Raw genomic sequence first — 25,142 nt, 5'->3', positions numbered from 1 at the left:
TACATACAAATGGTGCTGACCTGTCTAATCTTTGCTCCCACCGTTTGCTTACTCAACCGTCTCCAGCATGAATTGCTCCTGGCCCACAGTCTGGCGGTATTCGTCCAAGGTGAAGAAACGAAATTTGGAGAGCCCCTGCTGGACGTCCAAGCCCTTGAAGATGCCGGTGTCATGCTCCGAGTTACGGAGCCGTCTCAGTTTGGTTTTGACTACGCTTTTGATTTCGCGCTCGAGGGCAGGGTCGGCACCGACGATTGTGTACGGGACCAGCAAAGCGGGGTGCATGAGCCCATTGATGATGTTGACCAGGCGGTCCAAGACACCGGGGTTGTCATGCCCAAGCTGGCCTTGAAGAATGAGGACAATGTGGCAGAGTTGGAGCGACCCTTCATACTCCCCCCAATGGTTGATTAAAGGCTCCTCGGGATCGTAGCGGACTGTAAGAACAAGCCGCTGAACATCGGCTGAGGCATACAGAACGGGATCAGTCTCTTCCACTGAGGACGATTGCCGATTGAGATCCATAAAGACGATGTGGTTAGAAACTGTGGACGCCACAGGGTGGTTTTGGTACCCAACAGAGTACACCGTTACGGCGGGGTATCGGACGGTGTGAAGACGAGCCAACTTGGTGGCGCCGTGGCCAACTATGAACAAAGCGGCCAGAGGCAAGATGTCCAGTATCACAATCTGGTCCAAGTTGTATGTGGAAGGCCAGAGCATTGTATAGCAATGCCCAATGGAACGATAGGCGTAATCGGAACCATCATTGAGTTGGAGACTGCGCGCACGGGCCGCCCCTCCACAAGTAAGACTGGGAACCATGTTGCCGTCACGGTCCCGGAACATTACAGCATGTTGGTAGGTGGGTGGGTGATCTGGTCTGTGGTCGTGGGGACTAGGACAGGTGCTGTTAGGTGCTATGAAGCAAACGACCTCAGTGACCGACATGCGAACATGGTGTGAAAGGATGGCGTCACAGGTGTCCCGCACTGTACGACAGGTCGCGCGCAACTTCAGGAGCGCCTCGCGAGACGAGAAGGAGAGAATCAAGTCGAAGATGTGAGGGTATGCCGCCTGAGGAAGGGGGCTGGATGATTCTAACACGGGCATGGTGGTTGGATTGGGCATGGTGGAATGGACAGTTGAAAGAGGAGACAGAGAGTGGTGATGGTGCTAAATGTGTTGCGTGGGAGGTGGGGTGGGCGTTTTGGGTGTGGATCTGGGCACAAACGGCGGCTTCCGATGTTCACATACCGCCAAGCGTACAGAGGTACAGAGATCAGAGACCGTCAGCAGCAAGAACATTTAATTCCGCCGCCGAACGGAATGGTACATGCCCGTCAGCAGCTGCCATAGCCGCCGACAAGTGGGGGTTATGACCTCCGCCACCGCCGCCACCCAAACCAAAAAAAAGGTCAGCTGCCATCCTGAGATGACAGCCCGTGCGCCGCTGTTGCGATACACCTAGCTAGCTTCCTGACGGAGAATCGAACTCCGATCTCCCGCGATCATAGTGACAAGCGAGCATACTAACCGTTATACGATCAAGAAGAGATGAAAGAGGACCAGGAGATTGCGGGGCGGTCTCGGGCCCCTTCGTTTTCCGCCTTTTGTGGGCGACTGGGAGAGACGCGGTGCATGTGATATGCATCAGACGAAGCAGAACAAGCTTATGTATGAGTGAGTAAGATTGGTATTGCTTCAGGAAGGCGAATGCGACCAAGAATGGTGAGCGGAGCGAGAAGCGACGCCGAAAACATGAGGAAGTGCCGGTCGCCTGTTTGTGGCGGTTGATTTTGCGGCAATTTGAAGTATTTTTCCTCTCCCGACCAGCCTGACACCTCAGGTCGTGTCTTTGATATAGATACCAAGTGTCAGAGATCCACCACCTGGTTTCCGTCTCTGAGAAGGTACGTGGGCCAGCCGTAAAACGAGCCAATGAGTCTGCCATGCGAACGTCGATTGGCGGATGGTCACCAGCAAGAGCACCGTGGTAGAGAATACGCCACCCACCTCCTCCACTCAGCAGCGGTGGTCTAACCCAAAAGTACAGTTGCATATGCAGTTTGTCCAGTGTGTACACAAGCCTTAAGGGGACGTTACTGCGCCAATGGCACCGCCTCGTCAAACTACACATCCATGACCGTCTCCAGGTGGAACTGCTCGGCCGGGATTGAGGCACGATACTCGTCCATGGTCATGAACTTGAGTATATCAATACACGCGTAACCGTCGCTATTGGACAAAGCGACCAGCCTCGCGTTAAGGTTGGTCTTGAACTTCTCGGCACCTTCGGGCTTGATACCTGGAAGCTGATGGGGGAGGCCAACGACTGTGCGTTGGAAATTGTCGGGGAAGTCGATATTATCACCAGTGCAAACGACAAAGTTGAGCAGGTCGTCAACGAACTGGCTGGCGGCAGGTGACTCGAGGTTTGGCACCTCACCACGATGTGACAAGATGAGGGTGATGGCGCGGGGGCAGTCACCGCCCCAGTGTAAACGGTAGAGAGGTTGCTCAAGGTCGTAGGTCACGTTGATAATCATCTCGGTGCTGAGCTCGGGAACAATGATGCAGTTCACGGGTTCCCTGTCACGTAGGGAGGGGAGTTGGTTCAGGTCGAGAAAGACGATAGAACGACCCGGGAACGGATTGATTTCAACATCGAATAGGAAAAAGGCCGCTTCGATCGAGAATCTGAAGGTGCCGATGGGGGACATGTCAAGGAAGTCGTAAATCAAGTTGAAGAGGAGGCCGAACGGTATTAGCCTGGCTGTCTCAACGTCGAACACATCGACAGTCTCGACCGAGTGAAGGTTTCTGCGGCGGAGAATGTCGCCCTTCTTGAAGTCTTGCGCCCGGTCACTCTCCACGTCATTGCGACCCGGAATGCGCTTGCCGTTTACCCCCCTGAGCCCAAATGCGTTGTGCTTGCAAATGTGGTACTGGTGATGGCCTCCAGGGCAGGGACACTTCACGACAACGACACGAATGTGTTTGGCTAGTTTCTTGTCACAGAGCCCAAGGAGGTCGCGGCTGGTCGCGCGGAGCCGGACCAGTGAGTCGTGAGGAGCGAAAGCGACAATGCTGTCGAAGATGTGAGGAAAGAAATTACGGTCTAGGACCGCCATGGCGCTGGGACCCGCCTCGGTGTTGGACGTGATTGTGAGTGGGAAGTGACGAGGTGATGCAGCTGACACGACGCGCGATCGCGCGCGACGTGTATGGTTGGCACGTGCCCGTCAGTGGATCAGCGGATCAGTAGGGCGATGCCGCGGCGAGACTGCTGTGTGGCACTTGGGGCGCACTTTTGTGCTCACCCGCTCTCTCGATGCTGGTAATCGATGCATACACTCTCCCAATGTTCCTTTCTAAACGCCGCCAACAAGATGCTCATGGAGGGAACGCCCAGCTTACTGGGAGATGGTGAGCTGGACCTTGCCATCGACAATGGCAGCCGAGACCCTAAGAGCGGTTGTCAGCTACACACACCCTCCTTACCAGCCAAACATGTTGGTGACTCATCACTCACTTTGACAGGTCGTCCACAATCCAGGTGGCCCCGAGACCCTCCAGCTCCTCGCGGGGGTGCGAGGTGCAGACGGCGAGGACCTTGCATCCGGCCTTGACGCCGCTGATGACTCCGCTAGGGGCGTCCTCGAACACGATGCCTGGAGCGTCAGCACGAGGTTCCGACAAAAAACGTCGCAACTGTTCTCAATCTCCGCCACGGAAGGCAACAGTGGCAGGCACTTAATCCGGCGCGGCCATGCCACCACCATTTGCCGACCGTTCAACCGGGAATTGAGTCCAATCTTTCTCGACTTACAGTCCTTGGGGTCAACACCGAGGGTGGCAGCGCCGGTGAGGTAAGGCTCTGGGAAGGGCTTGCCCTGCTTGACGTTGTCGGCAGTGATCAAGTGGTGGTGGGCGGGAATGGCTGAAAAAGCGAAATCAGTATCCCAACATGGCAGGCCTACTGGAAGAGCTTACCGGCAGTGGGGAGGGCGTGGCTGGCGTACTTGTGCGTGGCGCTGGTGACGATGGCCCACACGGGAGTCGGGGCCGAGTTGAGCTCGAGGAGCGTCAGTACTGGCTCATGGAGATATGGCACGCCGTGGTAGAGGATGGTTACAGGTAGCAATGCTTGGTCGGCGACCTGTTCCCCATGCACTCGCCGCATACACTCCAAACTCACGGTAGTAAGAAGGTCGTGGACACCGGGAAGGATCTCGAGGCCAGTCTTTCCCTCCTTCTGGAGACGCTGGGCCTCGCTGACGATCATGGCCTCGAAACGGTCCGATTCGCGCTGAACGTGAGGTGAGTGCGATTCTTCCGTACTATTCTTTCTCAACTCACGGCGTTCTCAGCAGGGTCTGTGATGCCGCAGAAGTTTGACAGGTTCTGGCGTGTAGGGATTCCGTGCGCGGCTGGGGACAGCGGTCAGTTCGAGGTCAACGGCGGAGAAGATGTGAGCTCACTCTTGAGAACGTGGTCGAGGTCGAGGTTGAACTCCTTGGCGTAGACCTCCCAGGTGGCAAGGACACCGGGTGTCGAGTCTGCGCGTCAGCATATGACCTTGTAAGAGTTCCGGTGGCAATGGAGGAGCTTCGGGACGGCGTAAAAAGAGGTTGTTCGTTGGGCAACAGCCTCATATCGAAACACGTGTCCAAATGATAACAACATGCCCTCTGACAGTGTTGACAGCCCAGAAAGTGGTCCCTCAGACCCCGCAACGGCCGTAAACTGCTCACCAAGGAGGGTACCGTCCATGTCAAAGAGGAGGTACGCTGGGTCAAGAACAGTCGTCATGGCGGCGGTCATTGTTGATCACGAGGAGGAGGGAGGGGTGTGGAAAACGGATAAAGCCGATGTCCGGAGGGTGGAGTGTTAAGCTGCGGGAAAACGCGTTGGAAGAGCTGGTTACAAGATAGACGGTCGACGCGTAAAAGTGGCGAGCGCAGATGGTAGAGATGAAGCACAGAGGTGGTGTTGTGGGTGAAAGCGAACGAACGTGGAGACAGGGAGCTTTGTAATGTGGGGTCGACTGGCGGTGTGTCCCTTTTGCGCGCGCAGAGTGGATTTCTGATAAACCGCGGCTGAACCTCTTAAACCGGGTGAATGTCACGGCCCGCCCCAACGAAGGGGCGGCTGTGCCTGGTGGTTTGACGCGATGACTCGAGATTACAAGAGGCTTAGTAAAAAACCGAGACAGTTTTACTAAAAAACACAGACGCGCAAGACGGCTTTGCTGAAAACCCACAACGGAAACCAAACGCTCGAACGCTCTTTTACTGATAATTAAGGTTCTTACTAAAAACCAGCGTGACAATTTCCTAAAACCAAAGACGAGCGGGTCATTTTACTAAAAAAACCACACTCCAAAACCAAACCAAACCGCTCCTTTAGTATTAACCCTCGTGTCGCCTGCCTCGACGCAACCAGAAACCAAACAAACAAGCGGATGGGCAATCCTGCTGCACATGGTATGGATATGCATCTGACGCGCGACCTCTACTCTTGAATCTAGAATTAGAGGTTCCAGAACTGAACGGCGGGGGCTCCGGGCTCGGACGCCTCGACCCTCTCGGTCGACCAGCCCTCGGCCTCGGTGACGGTGCCCTCGGCGATCTTGGCCTTGGCCTCGCTGGCGGCGACGACGTCGATGACGTCGTACTTGAGCTGCGACTTGATGTGGGGGATCAGGAGCTTGATGGTGTCGAGCTCGGAGAAGGGGAGGGTACGGCCGAACGCGCGCTTGCCGGTGGTGAGGACCTTCTTCTTGAAGAGCTGGATGAAGGGCATGGCCTTCTTGTCCTTGCCGAGACCGGCCTCGGTGAGCGCGGCGCGCATCTTGACGTCGTCAATGGTGCCGGTCGACTCGTCCCAGGCCGACTGGACAATGTCGACACAGCGGTTCTGCCACTCGGGGAACTCGGACGAAACGTAGATGCGGACACCCTTGGGCTTGGTGGCGTCAAAGGCGGCGACGGGGGCCTTGCCCTTGCCACCCTTGCGGCGGGCGAGGGCAGTCTCGGCCGAGCGGAGGACGTCGACGACGGCCTTGGCGTACTCGAGCTGCTCGATGGCAACGGGGTCGACGGCAGCCGAGGGCTTGGGGAAGGGGGCGCTCTGGACCGAGCCCTTCTCGCCGAGGATCGTGCGGTAGATGTAGTCCGAGAAGTGGGGGGTGAAGGGGGCCAGGAGGAGGGCGTTGGCACGGATCCAGCCAAAGATGAGGTCCTTGTGGAGACCGGGGCCACCGTACTCCTGGGCGGCGACCTGGCGGTACCAGTTACGGGCAGCCTCAAAGTCGTAGAGACCAAGCTTGAGGGCCTCCTTGAACTCCATCAGGTCGTAGGCGTTGTAGGCCGCCTCGATGAGACGGTCGGTCTCGGCCTGGAAGAGACGGTCAAACTCGTTGAACTCGCCAGTGCGGAGCTTGTCAGCCGACTCCTTCATCTCCTCGGCCCAGAGGCACGCGGTGTGGAGACGGAGAATGGCCGCGTTCGCGACAGTCTCCTCAAAGTTGGCGTCGGTAATGTCGTCACCGGCGTCGGCAAGAGTGAGACGGACGGCGTCGGCACCAAACTTCTGAGTGGCCTCACGCATGGTGAGGAAGTTACCGGTCGACTTGGACATCTTCTTGCCGTTGAGCATGAGGTGACCGTTGCAGCGGACGGCGCGGGGCCAGTGCTTCTCGGGGAAGATGGCGGCGTGGTTGTAGATCCAGAAGGTAAGGTGGTTGGGGATGAGGTCCTTGCCCGACGAACGAATGTCAAGGGGGTAGAAGTACTGGAACGAGTACTTGAGCTCGGCAGCCTTCTCCTTGGGGACCTTGGAGTCGGCGGGGAAGGCGCCGTCGCAGAGGACGTACTCCCACATGGCGTCGGTCATGTCGTCAACGTTGATGCCGAGCTTGCCCTCCTTGCCCCACATGTCCTCGTGGAGGAGGTGGGCGACGGTGTAGTACGACATGTAAATGGTCGAGTCCGAGAGCGACTCGACAAGGAACTGGGGGTCCCAGGGGAGCTTGGAGCCGAGACCGAACGAACGGGCACAGGCCCACTGGTTGAGCCAGTTGAGGACGGCCTCAAAGTTGTGGCGGGTCTCGGGAACGTAGGTGTTGAGCTGCTTGAGGAGCGACTCGGCCTTGGCCTTCCACTCCTCCTCTCCGTAGTCGAGGTACCACTGGTCGACAAGGGCGACAACACAGACGTCGGCCGAACGCGAGATAACCTCGGACTCGGGCTCGGCGTAGGCGACAGCGAGGCCGGCGTCCATCATCTGCTGGCGGACCTTGGGCTTGGCCTCCTGAACGGGCTCGCCCTTGAAGTCACCAATGGTCATGACACCGTTGTAGAAGCCCTCCTTGTAGGTCTGCTCCTTGGCCTCGGCGAGGAGCTTGGTGTCGCGCTGCGACTGGATCTTGAGCTCAGTGCAGAGTTTCTCAGCGGCCATGTCACCAAACTTGGGGGTGCTGAGGACGGGGATGGGGTCGACGGCAGCCCACTCGGGCTTGATCTTGTACATGTCGGCCTTCTTGCGGAGGTCCATGAGGGTACGCCAGTCATCGGGCGAGTCCGAGGGAACCGAAGTGACAACACCGGTACCCTTGGTGGCGAGAACACCCTCCATGGGGAGGACGTAGACCTCGGGGACGATGCCGAAGGGAGGGCGGATCTTGGTGCCGATAACGTCGGCGCCCTTGACCGAGGCGACCTTGCGGAGGTCGCCACGGGCACCGTCAAAGATACCCTGGAAGGCCATGTTGCGGGCCGAGCGCTCGGTAACGAGCCAGACCTCACCCTCCTTGGCCTCGTAGAGGCCGTACTCGATACCAGTGCCGACAAACGCGTTGGTCTGACCGTACATGGTCTCGGGGCGGAGAGTGGCAGCGACCATGAAGACCTTCTTGCCGCCGACAGCCTGCTTGACGTCGCCAGAGACATCAGGTCCCCACTCGAGGACCTCCATCTTGACGGCAGTGTACTCCTGGGGGCCAACAGCCTCACCCGACTGGCGGTCGTGGTCCATGCAGGGCTGGCCGTCCTTGGGCGAGTAGATGGTGTAACGCTCACCGAACTTGATACGGCCCTGCTGGTGGAGCTTGTTCATCTGCCAGCGGACAAAAGTGTCGTAGTAAGGGTTGGCAGGGGTGGTGAGGAACTGCCTGCGCCAGTCGACACGGGCACCGAGGTTGGAGAGGTCCTCCTTGGCGATAGGGGGGAAGTACTCGAGCCAGTGGATGGGGTCGGCAAACTGCTTGATCTCGTCCTTGGGGACACCGATGAGCTCCATGATCTGGTACTGGTACTCGAGGCCAGTCGACTTGGCGTTGAGCTTGCCCTTCTTGGCCTTGGCGGGGTTGGCCGACTTGGCCTTGGGGTCGGCAGCCTTGGGGGCCTCGACGACCTCGACGACCTCCTCCTCGGCAGCGGGCTGGACGTGGCCAGCAAAGTCCTCACCAAAGAGCTCCATCTCGCGGATGATCTTGTCAGCCGAGGTCTGGTCGTGATTGTCAGCACAGATACCACACGCGCCCCTCGCCACGCCCACACCCCCCGGACCGTGTCCTGTGACATACCTTGATGGGCATACCAGTGGCGTGGTAACCGACGGGGAAGAGGACGCGCTTGCCACGCATGCGCTCGAAACCGGCGGCGAACTCAATCTTGGAGATGGTGAAAGCGTGGCCAAGGTGGAGCGAGCCGTTCATGTACGCGTAAGGGAAGGTGCCGAACCACTTGGGGTGCTTGGCCTGAACCTCCTCCATCGAGAGGCCAGACTCGAAAAAGTCGGCGTACGAGGCAACACCCTCGGGGAGGGGAGCGGGCTCGGTCTCAAAGGTGCGGTCGGCAGCCCAGGCGGCCTGAGCAGTCTTCTCAAGGGCCACAAGGGTGTCCCTCTTGTCGGTCTTGGGTGGTGGGTTGGACATGGTGGTATCCGTGTTGTTGTTAAAGAGGCAAGGGGATGTGGAAAGGCAGCGAAGAGTCACGGTCGACTTATAGGCGGCGGCAGTGATTCGAGAGTGGAGTAGGGACGCGCCGCGGCGAAGTATGAGATGTGAGGGTATCGTGGTGGCGAGCCGTGTACCGGCACTCGCTTTCAAGAGGTGGGGGGGTGGGAGGGACGATAAGAGAGAGGAGGTTGAGAGCGAGCTCGCTGGTGCTGATGACCAGTGACTCGAAAAACGGACTGGGCCCGGCGCCGCAGGGTGAGCGCGGAAGCAAAATGTCGGGACCCACACCCATACACGCCCTTTGTGTGCTGGAGGGTGCTGCTGGGCGTGGCGAGAAGCATACATGTGGGAGCATTGACTCGGCGCACAGTCGACGACGACGTCGCTATCACACAACCGGTGCGTGCGTTCTGAGCAAGTCGTGAGCAGCTTCTTCGATACGGAGCGGACCATGCATGCATGCACCACATGCACACACCGTGGCGTCGCTGTCGAGTCAATTTCCTGTGTGGCGAGTTGGTTTTTTGTTCGTTGATAGCCACAAATGTAGCCCGCGGGTCCAGAGGCATATCCGTGTGTGGGTGTGAAGAAAGGGCACACATTGGCACACAAAGGGGAAGCCATCATCTCCATCTCATCACAGCATCCCTACTCACTGCTCACCTGTTCCTCCTCTCCACTGCTCTCTGTCTCTCCTGACAGTGTCATGTCCCCAGCCACGCAAGAAAAAGTCGGATGTGGGGGTTCCCCATGGGGCCCACATGCTTTGTTGAGGAGGCACACAACCCCCAAGCGTGGCCAGCCCGTCCAAACCGCATGGGTTGACGCCATCCTCGGCTGCCTGCACACACATACACACGCTGGTCGCTGCGGCCTCGGCACCGCGGCCTGACGGGCGCCGACCAGGACCTATCTCGAGGAATGGTGCAGATGACAGTTCGGCGCGATGGCCGACTTTTCAGATATCCAACGACGACGGAAATTCCCGTTCTTGCGTGTGTAGGGCGAAAACGGTTGAACGCGGTTAACAGATTGTCAGTCTTTGGGTCAATATCGCGACCTGTGAGCATCAAAACGGGCCACGGTGAGCGTCACATGCATCACAGATATCACAGAAGGACTCTCCAGTGCTCGCCGGGCATTAAGAAGCATGCATGGGGGTTCTGTTGACCCGCCAAGCGACACTGCAGAATCGTCCGAAAACTCGCCGGTTCTCCACCGGTTGCCCGCCGGCTGGGTGCTCGGGCCGACATGTCGGTGGACAGTGTTCGTCACCCATCCCCCCGCAACTACATAAACCGCGGTTCTTTCTCATTCTGTTTTCCTTCTCCCTCCCCCCCTCGACTGGCAGATTGACCCCCTTTCAGAAACAGCCATGCTCGTCACTCTCCCCCTCGTCGCTGCCCTCGCTGCCCTCGCTCCCGCCGTCTCGGCCAACTCGGCCATTCAGGAGTACAAGCTGTCGGCCCCTGGCATCCGCGCTTCGTTTATCCCCCACGGCGCTCGTCTTCTCACTCTCGAGGTCCCCGACCGTAACGGCGAGTGGCGCGACGTCAACCTCGCCCACGCCGAGACCAAGACGTTTGCTGAGGAGACCTCGTCGAGCCGCTCGTACTTTGGCTCCGTTGTCGGGTGAGCGTTCAGCTGGGGAAGCGCTTCTGCGTGCAGCTGGGAGCTAACAGTCTACTACAGCCGCTACGCCAACCGCATCCGCAACGGCACGTTCTACGTCGATGGCCAGGACTACCACACCCCCCTGAACGACCATGACGGCCTCGACACCCTCCACGGTGGTCTTGAGGCGTACGACGCTCGCGAGTGGACTGTTCTGAGCTCGAACGCCAGCACCATCACCTTCCAGCTGCTCGACCACGCGTCCGAGGGCTTCCCGGGCAACGTCCTTGCCCTTGCCTCGTACACTGTTACTGCTGGCAAGCTCACGACCATCCTGACAGCCTACGCGCTCGACCTCCCCACCCCGATCCTGCTCACCACCCACTCGTTCTTCAACCTGGCCGGTGACGCCACCACCACCGTCCTCGACGACACCCTCGAGCTCCCCGGCGCCGGCCGCTACGTCATGGTCGACAGCATCGCTGTCCCCACGGGTGAGATTGCCGATCTCCGCTCGGTCCGCCCCGACGGCTCGCTCCACCCGCTCAACTACACCTCGGCCCGCCCCATCCGCGACTCGCTCGACGCCAACCTGTGCGGCGACGGCTGTGTGGGTCTCGACAACTGCTGGATCTTTGACAAGCCCGAGCCCGTCGACGGGCCTTCGGTCGGCCCCGCCCAGGTCATCTGGACCTCGGAGCAGTCGGGCATCCGCATGAAGGTCCACACCAACCAGCCCGCCATCCAGCTCTACGACTGTATCGGCATGGACGGCACGCTCGCCACGTCGGCCGGCACGGTCGTCAAGTATGGCTGCATGGCCATTGAGCCCCAGGGCTGGATCGACGGCATCAACCACCCCGAGTGGAACCAGAGGCAGATCTACGCGCCCGGCCAGGGCCCCCACGTCAACATTGCAGAGTACGCGTTCGACACCGTCCCCATCGCCCAGCACCCCGACCTCGACGCGGCTCTTGGTATGGGCTCCCAGGGCTTCCTCCACGTTTAAAGTGGGAACCTGGGGGGAGTGAGATGGGGAGCCTAGAAGACGTGTTCAAAAGTACGCGGCCTTGAGCCGTGTTAGACAGACGTTGGGAGCGGGAGACGACGGGTGAGAGTGTAGCGAGAGAGAGAGAGAGAGAAGTATCACAGGGCGATCCAACCCTCGTTGTTGCAACGATTACAATAGATACATGCATACAATGGTCTATCTTGCCGTGTTACCACTAGCCACTGGTTCGTTCGTGCCGGGTCCTCTCATTGGGGCTTGGGCATCATCTTGGTCGTGGTCATGTACCTCTCGGTGATCTCGCCATAGTTTTCAAACAACTGGGCGGCGGTGCCGACAGCAGCGGCGGATTCGAGAAAGTCCTGTGACCGTCAGCATGGCTTCATTGGATACGAGAAAGAAGCCACGCCATGTACGTCTGTTGTTCACCTGACAGACGGCAGGACAGGATTGAGAGCGTGCCGAAAGCCCGGCGAATCACTCGACTGTCACGGCACAGGCACCTCCCATCTCCCATACCACCGTGCACGACTCCAGACACTCACCCGCAAGCACTGGTTCATCTCGACCATGGCCTCGTTACACTTGTCCTGGGGCAATGTCAGTTGGTGTCGCAGACAGCTTGGCCTCCTTCAACAACTCACGACATTGCGGATGATGCGCTCGAGCAGCACGTTCTGCTCCGCCTCGTGGGGGTTCTGCATCTGGCTGAACCCGTCCATCGGAAGAGAGGTGGGGGTGGGCTTTTGACGAGTAACGCGTATCTGGTTCGGCGAGTGATTCGAGGGATGGGTGGGAGACAGGTGGGTTGCGGGGGAGATGCGGCCGTGTTGCGCAAGGCAAGGCTAGGTGTTGGCGACGGGACGGGGTTACGGCTCTGTGGGTGCACGTATGCTGCGAGCTGCGGTGTCTGAAAGTCTCGCGGATATGGCGCGTACGCGCGCGCGCGTGTGTGTGTGAGGAGGAGGAACCAGGGCCCGGGGAGGCGGTCGCGGTGTCTGCGAGGAATGAGAGCAATGGGAGAGAGCAATGGTGAGAACACGAACGAGAGAGTCAAGCTCGCTGTTGTTTTGGCAACCGGCGACCGCGCATTTGCTTCCGTCAGACGAACCAAACAACATCGACGCCCCCAGGAGCAAGTGGCACCATTCGAATCCTGGAGAGACGATGGACTCTGGCTTCGGGCGGCTGGGGATCGGCGCAAAAAGGCTTCGCTATCATAATGAATGACCCACAGGGGATCAGGAGATTAGCTGTTGGAGGCATCGTTCATTGAACAGTTATATATGGCTGCGCAGCAGGCAACCCCAGTCTATCAAATGCTAAGCGTAATTGTTCAAAAAGAAGTGTCCGGACACACGGCGAGTGGGAAGCGATGACAAGGTTATATGGAGTACAGAGTAGAGTCCTTGGTGTTTAAATTGTCCAGTGATAGAGGCAGTGAGAGCGTGTGGGGGGAGCCGTAGGTGTCATTCAAGGGCCGTTGACGGCCCGAAAGACCCTTTTGCGCCCCTGAGGAGGCATGAAGCGGCCGAAGCGGCGTTTTTGCGGTCCCCAAGCGTTGGGGTCGGTACCGTAACACAGGTCGCTCCAGCCGTCGCCGTTGACATCCTTCGTAACCGTATCAGGCCGCACGATGATCATCGCCAGCTTGCCCTTGGACAAGTGCCACCCCACATGGCAGTGGAGAGGCCACACGCCCGGCGTGTCGGTGACCAGGCGGAGGATGGCGTACGAGGTCTCGGGGATGAACAGTGTGTCGCGGCGAAGGGGGTTGTCAAAATTGACAAAACCGTTGCCGGCGGCGGCGTTGGCCTGGGCGTCTGCCAAGCAGGTAATGTTGCCCAGACCGCGTGCGACAATGTGGAACTTGCGGCCGTGGAGGTGGAACGGGTGCGCCACACCGTTGTCCAGTTGGTTGACGATAATGTCGTATGCTCCAAGAGTAGGGAAGGTGGTGTGGGCGAACAGACTGCCGTTGAGATCCTGGCCGCGCTGCACCTGGGCCAGAACAGCTGTGATGTTAGGTGCTGGCGAGGGGGAGTGGGAAGACAATCCAGGTCCTGGTGTGCTTTCTCAAACCTTCCCCCCCGAGTGGGGGGATGTTTTTGAGCACCAGTAAACCCTACAGAACCTCAGTATCACTCACGATCGAAGATCTTGTTAAAGTACGGCACTCCATTGAACGCAAATCCACTAAAGTTGGCAAAGTCTATTGGGTCGAAGAACTGGCCAAACGACGAATTGAAGACATGGGCTCCGTCGGGGGTCGCAGGCGGGTTCTCCGGAATCAGCGGGCTGGGAGGACCGGGGGTCAGAACACTATCCTCATGTATGCAGCCACGCCTGAGACACTCACACCACAGAGTGGAGGTTGTCAATGTCCATGCACGGGGCGTCGGGGATCTCGAGGTCGCCCCACGGCTGGGTGGTGGGTAGCTGGGACGGCGTCTGGTTCGAGTTGTCTGTGGCTGACCGTCTGTACTTTGTGGCGGCAGTACCGTGGTCGTAGCGCAAAACCCCAAGGCCAACCATGGGCTCCTGGCGAGCGATGCAGTCTAATATGGGGTGTCAACAAACATGTAGCTTTTGGAAATGTGCCACACTGGTGGCGGCGGTCACTCACGCATCCCTACGCCCGCACGCATCCAGAATGCGTCACCCTCTTGGTCGGTGTTGACGATGATGGACAGGCGCTGTCCCGGGGAGATGGGAACCTCATGAACTGAGAGTGTCTTAATCTCAGTGTCGTCGACCTCGACAACGTTGAGCACGTGGTTGTCGATGGAGAAACGGTAGAGGGCGTGGGTACCAGAGTTGATGACGCGGAGGCGGATACGCTTGCCCTTTTCGACGACGACCTCGGAGGGGGCATTGGTCGAGCAGGGGACACCCTTTTGAGCGACGGAGCAGTTGGTCTGGCCCACACCGTTAAAGAGGACCGCGTCGACGGGAGGGGGAATCTGGGCGCCACGGTATCCCTCCAGGCTGTACAGTGCGTCGACGATGACTTGGGACTGGTCGTTCATCCAGTCTGAGAGGTACAGCAGGTGCTCCTCGTCAAAGTCCTGGCCACGCTTGACGGGGTCGTTGACCGAATGCACGATGAACCTGCGGGACAAGGGTCAGCCTCTGCGTTGTCGCTGCAGCCACATGCAGCCACACTTACGCGCCAACGATGCCGTCAGCCATTGTGTTGGAATGGTGCGCGTGCCACCAGAAGGTGCCAAACTGGTTGTTCACCGTAAACTTGTACGTGAACGAGGCTCCTGGAGGGATGGGGCACTGGGAGATGCCCGAGACACCGTCGGCCCAGTTGGTTCCATTCTGGGAGATGCCGTGCCAGTCTGGGTATCATGTTAGGAAACACGACGACGCAAGAGAAACCACCGCGACCGCGATGTGCCTGAAGGTGTTTCGGAGTCCTCTGCTGCCCACTCCCGAAACTTACGAAGGGCCTGGCCGATGTCGAGGTGGTTGTTGACATGGACAATGACCGTGTCGCCCTCATTGACCTCGATAAGGGGCCCTGGGAACTGGTTGTTGACTACCATCATCGAGCGGAGGAAACCACTTGGGGACCCGGCAGCTGTGGCAATGTCGAACGTGAATTCGCGGACGGTCTGGTTGGAACATGTCAGCCCGCGCCTGCGCCCATCACCACCTCCTCTCCCATACTCACCGGCTGGTCTGTAATGACAAAGTCCGGGTCCAGACTGAACGAGGTCGGCAGCACTGCGGTCACGGAAGGGATGGGCGGCTGCGGGTAGCTGTAGTTCTCCGGAGCGTATGGGGGCAGCCCGGGAGGTCCTCCGCCGGCACCACCACCACCGCCACCACCCCCAGTGCCCGTTGTGGTGGCGGTTTCGGCAGTAGCACCAGTGTTGTCGCCACCAGAGGTGGGAGTAGCGGACGCGTCGAGGGAGGTGGGAGCGATGGGATTATCCTCCGCCACTGCACGGAGGATCGTGGCAAGGGCCAGGAGGGTGTGTGCAAGCGGGAAGTGCATGGTGGTGATCGGGTATTGTCGTCGCCGTGTCTCTTGTGTCGAGTGTGAGGTTCGTCTAAGTTGTGGCAGAAACTGTTAACTGGTCAATCCTCCAATGTGACTGCCACGCTGATGGGAGATGGGTTTGGCAAGTCGAGAGATGGGAAGGGGTCGGTCCAGGCAACGTCTTTAAATGCATGTCGCCAGGGAGGGGAGGCGTGGTACTGTATACTGTAGCCACCTTTGCTGTGTACGGGAACGCGGTACACCAGGTGAGGCGACCTGCGTATTGCAAGACCGACACATGTGGCTTGTCGTAAGCTGATGGGTTGCAATGACGCCGGTGGCAGCGTTCCCACTCGCACTGGCCACTGGGATACGATATGGACATTGTACAGGGCCAAGGTTGTACGACTCTAGGCACATATGCGGAAACGTGCGTTCAATGCGGCCAAGGGGCGGGTTGGTTGTGGTGATAAATAGTCAGTCGCCAGGAGTGGAGATGGGGGTGAGACATGAAGAAAGGTACGATCTTGACGGCAATGGGAGGCGGCAACGTGGACGTAGAACCGTGGCAGTGCAAGCTCGTCAAGCTCACTTGTGCAGCAATTGAGGACTCCACAGGCCACACGGTCCACAGGGCATGCCAAGCAAAGCTGCCTAGCTCTGCTGGATGTCCGTACACTAATGTAGGTTGCACCGGACAGCCTCCCGGTACCTTGCTGTTACTAGAGCCTTGAGCTGATCGGCGACTACCGCCCACACGTGACAACGGAGAGCACTGCCTGCTCGCTCCCACTCGTCCAAAGAGAACGGCATGGTCTCCCTCACCAGGAGCGGAAGACCAGTGTACAATTGGGTCAAAGAACAGCGGATACTGGGTGGCTTGGGGGCGGTGTACCTGTCCCGGTAACAATGTACGCTCGCCTTCATGTCTGTCTCTGTACACCACTTCCTCGGCACGCGACGCAGCGGCAGAAAAGCAACCAAGAAACCAATAGCATTCAATGTGCTGTCTCGGTGTAGCGTGGACGCCACAGACACCGACCTTTGAGGCCAAGGGGTATGTACTGGCAGGGAGCGCTTTGGGAACCGAGAGGTCGCGAGAGAGCCTTGTGGGAAGCATTTAGCCACACCTTGTTTTCGGCTTTGTTTCACCGACATTGACATCCGCTGTGCTTGGCATCGTGAGACAAGCTTACCTGCAGGCAGTACGTACAGGGCTGGGCCAAGGTGGCGAGCCCACATACGAGAGAGACCACCGTTCTGCGATAAGGAGCCGTGAACATGCCTGGACAATTATACTCGCCACCCCGACAAAGCCGGAATGGACCGGAAAATCGCTCGAGGCTGGTTGAATGTCGGAAAGACGGGGTGGTGGTGGACACTGTTTCGTTTTGAATGCAAGCCAAAATTGCGGGCGGCGGGGCCTGGGAAGCGTGGACACTCAGGTTTCCCATGTACATGGGGTTACGCGCATGTTCGGATTGTACATGAGCATATGCACGACAAGCGTGCACGAGACATGAACAGTGTCGGACACCGCCGCGGGCTTGTCATATTCATTTGTCTGTCATGAGCATTGACATCGTTCCGGGTGCCTTCGTTCGCCAGGCAGCCCTAATTACGACTGGCAGTACAACGTAGCACGTCTCGGACTCGAAGCTTGTTCTCAGCCTTCGTGTCTTGCACACTCTGGCGGCTAACACAAAATGGGGCGCGTTTGCACGCACATGAGGAGAACGAACCACAGAGCCAATACCGCAATCCACAAAAAGCGTAATCCAAGGGATGCATATCCGTATCCGGTCCCTCGCATCAGGAACCATGCCCCACCGTCGCTACAACCGCGCTCACACCGCACCGCATACACGACTCGAACCGTAGTCCCGAGATTCGCGGCTGGACACGACGAGCCGCGAATGACACTGTCAGACCTGGCGGAAAGTGGTTCACCCGACAACTGGTTCACCTTCGCCTCAACTGTGGGATCTCGACGCACCACCTGTATTGTGCGCAATCGGTTTCAACGCGCCGCGGTCGTCAAATGCTGTCGAGCTGTCGTATGTTACAGGCACGTGGCGTGTCCGTTTTCGTCGGCGGCTGTTCAGCAGTGAGAAACAACAACGTCAATGTCAGAAGCAACCTCAGTCATTGGACAGTGTCTGTCGTGAAGAGCTACAGTGCCCAGGTCCACGGGAACCTCGTTGCGGACACCATCCGCGACACCTGGGGGAGCTCTGCGACTTGCGATACATCCCACGGGTATTTTTAAACCCGCCAAGCCTACTAGATCTTGCTGACGAGGTGCATTGCGTGCTGGCCCAGTGCCCACTGGCGCATGAGGACACCAGCAATAGCGGTCTCTGGGGGAACACGGGTAAAGTGGGCATAGTCGTCTGCCGGGGCCGACTCGTCAACCTTGCCCTTTGTCACGTTGTCCAGCTGCTTGTAGTCGTCCTTTGTAAACTTTGACCCCGAGGCAGAGTTGCAGATGGCTGCCACGACTTCGCGCGGGAAGAACTGGGCGTCCTCGAGCTCATTGTCCAGGTCAAGACGGATCTGCTGGCCTTCCTGTGCGCGGCCGTAAAAGCCCACCATCAAGTTGGCAGGGTACGGCCACGGCTGACTCGAGCCGTATCGCACGGGGCCGACCTCGATACCGGCCTCTTCCAGGACTTCGCGACGGACGGCCTCCTCGAACGACTCGCCAGGCTCAATAAAACCAGCAAGGCAAGAGTACATGCCTGGAAGTTAGTGGGTGTGACGAGGCCAGGAGATACCCACCTTTGGGCCAAGCCTTCTGACGACCGAGAAGCATCTTGTCGCCGGTCGAGTCGAGGATACCCATAATGATGACCTGGGAGCAGTAAGTCTTTGCCGCAGGCACTGTCGGATGCTTACAGGATCCGTACGGGGGTACGCAAAGTTGTGCAGTCCCGTGGTCGAGAAGCAAGTCTTGCCCTCGACGGGCTCGACCGAGGTGATGCAGTTACGCTTCCAGCCGCCCCAAAGGGAGTACGTCTGGGCGCCACATGCCTGGCAGAACTTGTGGCGGAAGTTCCAGTCGATAAGGGGACGAGCGAACGCAAACAGGCCTGCCTCCCAGGCTGGCATCATTGCACCGGACGCGCGAGCGTCTCCCCACTCGCCATTGACCGAAGCAAGGTCCAGACCAATCGCAGATGCGTCGAGGGCAAAGTACGGCACGCCGGTGGGGGCGTGCAAGTCCTCGCCCTTTGGCGCCAAGCGCTCGTCAATGCCCAGGAAGAGCAAGGTCGGCAACGTGTTGGGAAGTCGGATGCTCTCGTACGCCTTCTTGGCACGAGCGTCTGTCACACTTTCCGGTACCGACTGATAACCTCCCGCGAGGTACTGCTCCACCTGGGCATAGTCGAGGAACAGCGGAGTCCCAATCTTGCCTGCTTCGACGAGAGGGTTGCCCTTCCTAAACCGCGTCAGCTGCTGTACAGCGCAGATGGTCCGCTGATCGCAGTATTTGGTAAAACAGCAGCGCGAGACTTCCGAGACAGCATCCAGGTTTTACACCTTACTCACAAAAACAGCATAAACTTGGCCCTTGGGAGGTATCCGTTGAGCTTGCTCGCATCAGAGCGCTGGAACGAGACGCGGTTCAGTGGGGGCTGGCCCGAGTAGAAGCTGGGAAGAGGTCAGTCAGAGATTCACAGAATGTTTGTTGATGAACAGCGATGGTCGCAAGCTCGCACCGACGAGAGCGTCTACATACTTGACAACATTGTCCATGATGCTGAACTTGCGGATGGGCTGACGTGATGAGATGCGTGCGGTAGTGGGTTTGGATGAGAGTGTCCTGGAGAAGTGGAAGAGGGATTGAACGACTGCTGATGCGCGTGTGGGCATGCAGGTGATGCTAAAGAGCGGTACGACGTCGTTGTGGGGAGATGGAGTTGCCGGAGTTGGCGGCGTGTGTCATCATGGGCTCGCGGTGAGCGGTGAGTACACCGGCCAAGTCCGTGCCGGACCGGCCTTCTAGCGGCTTTCTGGCGGGGGCCGATTAGAAAAATACATTAGCATTTTGGGCTAAATGGAGATTTATTTGGAGGCGTCGTCCAGTTTGTAATTGGGGGGTTCCTTGATTGCGCCATCTGTTCGCCATGCAAACGCGCTCCCCCCATGGAGTCACGGCCACTTGCTTGCTGCAATGAAGGTCCTCCAGCCGTGTAGTGTACGATCCGTCGCGCACAATGGTCGCGCATCCGCAGCATTTTGCCTTGAGCTGTGGACGCACAAGGCAAATGGCGGCCATTTCACGATTGAGACACGCTTCCGGTCGAAGATGACGTAACATGGTAATCTCCGTTTGTTTCTCTTCGCCGTCGCGACACTCCATCCCCTCCAATGTCACTCAACAACACCATGACACCGTCCAGGCCTCTGCAGCTGGGCACCTTGACGATAAAAGCAGATCCAGATGCAGGGCCAAGCGCACAACCTGACGACCCAGAGTGGGCACTGCTCGACGCTGCCTACCTCGACCGCCACCCATGGGCCCCCGAGGAAAGCGACAAGATTGGGCTCCTGAAGGACCTTTTGCGCGACGTGTACCTCAGCACAAGCTGCGATCGGCGTCGAAGAGGCGATGAGGTTGTGGTACGGGTGGCCATTAGTACCAACGACGCTGGTCGGTGGAACAATAGCTCCCAACGTGTCAACCGGCTCCGTCGGCTGTTTCCACTCTTGGACAAAGGATGGGATGGCGAGGAAGGACGGCTGCTGGAAGATACAGTGAGTCCACTTGGTTGAAGCAGTCGGCTAATTCCAGCCCGAGGACCTCTGCGCCGGCATGCAGGCACTCTACGCCCTCATTGAGAGCCCGCCAGAACCACATTTCGAGCCTGGCGAGTTTCTCGGCGACGACGAGGCCTTTGCCGGCTTGACCAACTATGAGAACCCGCCAGGCGTACAGACCATGATGTACAAGTACCAGATTGTACGTCTTCCATCCCGCGTGGAGCTGACATTAGCGCTCGGTGGCAAGGATGCTGCAGATGGAGTCGCAGCCGGGCACGATGGTGGATCCCTCATACTCGCGCTTCGCCGAAGCCGCTACCGGGGAGCGGTACTTCGTCGACCTCCAGCGCATGGACATTCGGCGGCAACCGTTTCGATATCCGCTGTCACGCGGAGGTATCCTCTGCGAACAGATGGGTGTTGGCAAGACACTCATGTGCCTCGCGCTGGTCCTGGTGTCGCGCCACCAGCCCACTCAGCCGCCTGTCGACTTTGCCAACAACATCTCAGCCGTCACGACGGACATTGCCTTACGAAGCTACCCTACAGCCTCAGCTGCAGTGATGCGGGGAGAGGTGGGCATTTCACCAACGACGGACGGGACACCCTCTCTCGCATCCATGTGTGCCGACATTGTGGCGTGCAGTAATCCGGCCGCGGCGAGAACTGGGTGGAGCATCACACCTACAGTGGAGAAACTGATCGACGAGCGCAAGTGTATCTACTACCGCTTTCCGCCACCAGTGAGGTTACCTCGTGGGGCCAAGAGGGTCCCCGATATAGCGCCTGAGCGATTCGTCCTGGCCCAAACGACCCTTGTGGTTGTACCGCTGCTCTTGGTCCCGCAATGGCTCGCCGAGGCCGAGACCCACTTGGAAGCAGAGGCCTTGAAGATTCTGGTTATCCCCGAAGGAGGCCGAGAGAAGACGCCGTTGCCACCAATGGAGGAGCTTGTTCGATACGACGTACGTAACAGGCCGTTGACCCGACGTGTGGCGCTCACCCAGCAGATTGTTCTTATGAGCTTGGATCGTGAGCTACCAACACGACCACCCTGACAAACTTTAGGTTTCCGGCGCGAGGGCCAGCGATATGATGACGAGACACTTACAACAGAGCTCTTGAGGGCTCGTTGGAAGCGTATCATTCTTGGTGAGTTGTTGGGCGCTGGCTGCTGGAACTGACAAGCAGACGAAGGTAACATTGCCAACAACACCAAGAGTGACGCAATGATTCTGGCCGATGCACTCAGCATCGAGCGTCGATGGATCGTTAGCGGAAGTGGGTAACCTTTGCCGGACTCAACTGACCCACCAGCGCCGACGACACAGTTAAAGCAAGGGACAGAGAGTGCTGTCAAGTCGTTCCTCGAGTCCGAAGCCATGCAGCGCGTGGACTCTGGACGCTCAACACCGAATGGCCATGCTACCAATGGACACTCTACTTCCGGCACCGAGTCACCGCGGCGGCAGTGGTCCAAGGCAGACCTCAACGACGTCGAGCGCCTCGGCAAGATGCTTAAAGGTTTCTTGGCCTCTGAGATTTTCCAGCAGGAAGACTTCCAGCGTCTCGTGACCACGCCACTCCGAAAACGGGCAGGACCGATGTACGGCGCAGTGGAGCGAATCCGACAGATCATGTCCGCTATTATGGTCAAGCATCGCCCTGGTGTGATTGATCAGGAGGTCAGCCTCCCGGAATCGACCCTCACCGCTGAGACCGTGCACTTCACCCACTGGCAGCGTCTCACGTACAACGCTCTTACTGCACTCATGGCCAGTAACGTCTACACAAGTGGGTGACTCATCTCCTATGTCATCTAACCCAGCAGGTAACTTCGAAGACCCAGACTACTTTCTGCACCCTCGCAACACCGAGGCGTTTAATCAAGTGGTGGCTAACCTCCATCTCGCCTGTTTGTGGTTCTCGTCCACAGAGATGGACCTTGAGGGTGCCATTGGACGTACCGAGAGCCACCTGAGGAAGAAACAGGTCACCGAGGAACAACGAAAGGGGCTGGAAGAAGCCCTCCTGCACATGCGACGAGCTGTTCTTGACAGCCCTGACTGGTCAGAATGGATGCAACGCGCGGTACCCTCTATTCCATATGAGGCTGGTATGGTGCCAGCTACCATCTTGGATGCTTGGTCCGAAAGCCGTCACACCCGTCCCTCGCTTGTCGACGCCGCCAGCTTGCAGATTATGCGTCAAGCAAACACGCGTGGGGCCGATGTCCAAGACATTGTGCGTTCGGGTTGGGACGAGCGTGTCAAGCACCCAGAGTGTGAAGCGCTCCTGGCCGTCATGGAGAAGGCCGAAAAGGAGTGGCGGTCCAGGCCCAACCAGGCCAATGCGGCCCACGTTCCCGGTATCAACCACCACCGCGACGACACCAAAGCAGCAGCCGACAAGCCCAAGGCTCCAAAACTTGTGAAACGACTCGGCAAGAAGAAGAACACGGACGACGTGATGGACATTGACAACGCGCTCGACGAGGCTGCCCGCAATGCCGAGCGCGCTGCAGAATCCATGCGCGGTGCTCGTCCCATGCCAGGCGTCATCCAGACCACGAGCATGTCGGCCAAGGTCAACTTTGTCATCCGCTCGATTCTCGCCGCGCCGCCCGAAGACAAGTTTGTCATCTTCGGAACATATGAGGAGATTGCACACCTCACCGACGCGCTCGAGCTTACAGACATCAATTCGTGAGCTATTGCACTCGCGCCTAGCTGACTCCAGGGCGTACGCTGGTGCCAAAGTGCCAGCAACTCAGCGCAAGGCCGCACTCAAGAACTTTGCGTCTCCAGGCATGCGCGTGTGCCTGCTCGAGCTCAAGTTTGCTGCTCGCGGCTTGACCTTGACCGCTGCCAACCGCATGATCTTCATTTCGCCCGTTTGGAGCTTGGACGTGCAAGCGCAGGCTATCAAGGTGAGCTTTTAGCTCACGTGCCGGAGCTGACAGCAGCGTATCCACCGTATTGGACAGACTCGGCCGACCCACATTGACATTCTTGTCACCCAGGGCACCTTTGAAGAGGACATTGTGCGCCGTGAAGCTGCAATGCGGTCCAACGAGGAGGAAAAGAGCTACTCTCGGGCCTTGATCGAGGTGCGTTTGGCTGCTTGGCTCGCCGAAGCCCGAAGCTGGAGCTGGCTTCTCGTGCACGGACACGAAACACAAAAGGTGCGACATTTTCTGACCCATTCTGCAGAACCCCCGCTTTGTGTATGCGGAAAGCGACGACCAAGCCACGTTTCCCATCCGCCTCGTCCCCCGAGAAACCACGCTCAGCGCCGTTGAGCAAGAGACGTACGCACAGTCGCTTGCAGCTGTCGCTCCCGGCACCACGCCACCGGGAGAAAGTGGCAGCACGACGCCGATCATCACCCCAGCAACCCCGCGGATCCTCCCCGCCGCCGCTGATACTTCGACCAAGAGCAAACGTGTCATGTTTGCAGGCGTGGACGACGACTCGGAGGAAGACGCCTCGGTCCCGGTACCGGCAAAGAAGCGCGCACGGTTTGCCGATGACTGATGCGAGTGATTTTGCCACTCGGGTTCCGGTGGCTGTGGCTACTCGTGAGGCATTTACGAGGCCGGCGCGGCTCTGATGTCCTCCACTCCACACAGATCTGGGATCAATATGGAAGTCCTGAGGCGAGAGAACAAGTACAAACAATCATTATCGCCGCGGCGATTCCCAAAGTCCTCCCCCATCAACGACGTTGTGTGCTGGCCGCTCGGCCCCCACGCCGTGGAGGATAGATAAATACAGTCCATGTAGCCTCCTCTTCTCGCCTTTTCTCCTTCTCCCCACCCGCATACTCGCCACCCTGCCACCCATCAACTCTCTCATTGAAGCCCTCGCACCTGTCTCTGTGACTGCCGCGCGCCTCGCATTCGTCGCCATGCCCCCCAAGAAGCCCAGTGGTGCTCCCAAGCCCAAGCCCGGTGCGGGTGGCAAGAAGTGAGTCAACGTGGGGTGAGGCCGGGGAAGGTGGCGGAGACAAGTGATGGGACGTTCTGGTCGGTGTCGGCTGGACCGAGGACACGTTTTAGGCTTCTCGCAGTTACGACTGCCGAGATTCTTTCTCACTCATGCCCGCTGCTTCACCTCACGAGGAAGGCTCCGTAGTGCGTAGCTGACACTTGCATCCAGGCCCGGTGCCCCCAAGGACACCAAGGATGCCAAGAAGCCCGCCGGCGGCAAGAAGGACTCGAAGAAGTGATCGACCAACCATCGAGAACACTCGAGCTTCTGATGCCTGATGGTATCGCCATCGTCAGGCGTCGGTGATCAATTCTTCTCTCACCATCCCTCAGCCTCCTCCACAGCTACTTGGCTCCCACCGCCGCCTCATGCCGCGCCACTTCGTCCGCCACACTCACCGTCATGACCATGTCCACCCGTTAACTTGATTGTGGCACCAGTAGTAACCTAACTGTGATGGAAATCCGTGGCATGACGTTAAAAAGCTATACGGATACAGACTGTATAATTCTGTTACACTGGCTTGCTCCGCAATTCGCGCTCTCCTTTCCTTTCGAGACCGGGCAGAGCCCTGCCGTGGCCATGAAGTCTACAGGGAGTATCAAGTGTTGCACGGCGGGGAGAATGGATAAGATTAATCAGTCGCGATGCGGCCTCGACGGCACTGCCGTTCAGGTGCATGCCATGGCGGCTGCGTGGCCACTCGTGCCACAACATCGGCTATCAGGCACTGGTCCCTCGATCCCTCGTAACGGACAAACATGTAAAACACTAGACGATGCATTTGTGTGTGGTGCTTGA

At 58.4% G+C, this 25,142-nt stretch overlaps 8 protein-coding genes and 1 non-coding gene across 9 annotated transcripts; 2 read left to right on the top strand and 7 right to left on the bottom strand.

Moving 5' to 3' along the window:
• Positions 1-48: 48 nt before the first annotated feature.
• EHS24_000480 (uncharacterized protein) lies at positions 49-1,113 on the bottom strand (the record flags this gene model as incomplete). The annotated part of the gene is made up of 2 exons (XM_028616308.1): positions 49-497; positions 999-1,113. The coding sequence occupies 2 exons, from the start codon at positions 1,111-1,113 to the stop codon at positions 49-51; spliced, it is 564 nt and encodes a 187-aa protein (XP_028480165.1).
• A 362-nt stretch (positions 1,114-1,475) lies between these two features.
• Positions 1,476-1,554, bottom strand: EHS24_000479. Its single transcript has one exon. It is a non-coding gene; the product is annotated as a tRNA-Asp (tRNA).
• A 578-nt stretch (positions 1,555-2,132) lies between these two features.
• On the bottom strand, positions 2,133-4,827 carry EHS24_000478 (uncharacterized protein; the record flags this gene model as incomplete). The annotated part of the gene is made up of 9 exons (XM_028616307.1): positions 2,133-3,090; positions 3,421-3,468; positions 3,536-3,674; positions 3,833-3,943; positions 3,997-4,078; positions 4,202-4,312; positions 4,363-4,433; positions 4,485-4,562; positions 4,758-4,827. The coding sequence occupies 9 exons, from the start codon at positions 4,825-4,827 to the stop codon at positions 2,133-2,135; spliced, it is 1,668 nt and encodes a 555-aa protein (XP_028480164.1).
• Positions 4,828-5,535: 708 nt separating this feature from the next.
• Positions 5,536-8,941, bottom strand: CDC60 (cytosolic leucyl tRNA synthetase; the record flags this gene model as incomplete). The annotated part of the gene is made up of 2 exons (XM_028616306.1): positions 5,536-8,511; positions 8,591-8,941. 2 exons carry the CDS (start codon positions 8,939-8,941, stop codon positions 5,536-5,538), a joined length of 3,327 nt encoding a protein of 1,108 aa, XP_028480163.1.
• Positions 8,942-10,340: 1,399 nt separating this feature from the next.
• On the top strand, positions 10,341-11,588 carry EHS24_000476 (uncharacterized protein; the record flags this gene model as incomplete). Its single annotated transcript, XM_028616305.1, has 2 exons — positions 10,341-10,597; positions 10,658-11,588. The coding sequence occupies 2 exons, from the start codon at positions 10,341-10,343 to the stop codon at positions 11,586-11,588; spliced, it is 1,188 nt and encodes a 395-aa protein (XP_028480162.1).
• Positions 11,589-11,836: 248 nt separating this feature from the next.
• On the bottom strand, positions 11,837-12,310 carry EHS24_000475 (uncharacterized protein; the record flags this gene model as incomplete). The annotated part of the gene is made up of 3 exons (XM_028616304.1): positions 11,837-11,950; positions 12,134-12,178; positions 12,233-12,310. The coding sequence occupies 3 exons, from the start codon at positions 12,308-12,310 to the stop codon at positions 11,837-11,839; spliced, it is 237 nt and encodes a 78-aa protein (XP_028480161.1).
• A 751-nt stretch (positions 12,311-13,061) lies between these two features.
• Positions 13,062-15,597, bottom strand: LCC2_2 (laccase, multicopper oxidase, benzenediol:oxygen oxidorectuctase; the record flags this gene model as incomplete). The annotated part of the gene is made up of 7 exons (XM_028616303.1): positions 13,062-13,603; positions 13,738-13,886; positions 13,948-14,146; positions 14,215-14,699; positions 14,758-14,935; positions 15,040-15,211; positions 15,271-15,597. 7 exons carry the CDS (start codon positions 15,595-15,597, stop codon positions 13,062-13,064), a joined length of 2,052 nt encoding a protein of 683 aa, XP_028480160.1.
• A 2,268-nt stretch (positions 15,598-17,865) lies between these two features.
• On the bottom strand, positions 17,866-19,458 carry NPY1 (NADH pyrophosphatase; the record flags this gene model as incomplete). Its single annotated transcript, XM_028616302.1, has 5 exons — positions 17,866-18,323; positions 18,364-18,436; positions 18,481-19,024; positions 19,135-19,236; positions 19,325-19,458. 5 exons carry the CDS (start codon positions 19,456-19,458, stop codon positions 17,866-17,868), a joined length of 1,311 nt encoding a protein of 436 aa, XP_028480159.1.
• Positions 19,459-19,974: 516 nt separating this feature from the next.
• On the top strand, positions 19,975-23,885 carry EHS24_000472 (uncharacterized protein; the record flags this gene model as incomplete). Its single annotated transcript, XM_028616301.1, has 12 exons — positions 19,975-20,157; positions 20,381-20,548; positions 20,583-20,924; positions 21,060-21,314; positions 21,360-21,381; positions 21,418-21,501; positions 21,541-21,630; positions 21,667-22,143; positions 22,181-23,054; positions 23,089-23,278; positions 23,315-23,458; positions 23,562-23,885. The coding sequence occupies 12 exons, from the start codon at positions 19,975-19,977 to the stop codon at positions 23,883-23,885; spliced, it is 3,153 nt and encodes a 1,050-aa protein (XP_028480158.1).
• Between the last annotated feature and the right edge of the window lie 1,257 nt (positions 23,886-25,142).

The sequence above is a fragment of the Apiotrichum porosum genome, assembly GCF_003942205.1.
Source record: "Apiotrichum porosum strain DSM 27194 chromosome Unknown scaffold_1, whole genome shotgun sequence".
NCBI lineage: Eukaryota > Fungi > Basidiomycota > Tremellomycetes > Trichosporonales > Trichosporonaceae > Apiotrichum > Apiotrichum porosum.
Note: the sequence above shows the minus strand (reverse complement) of the source record. Positions and strands in the feature narration are given on the sequence as shown.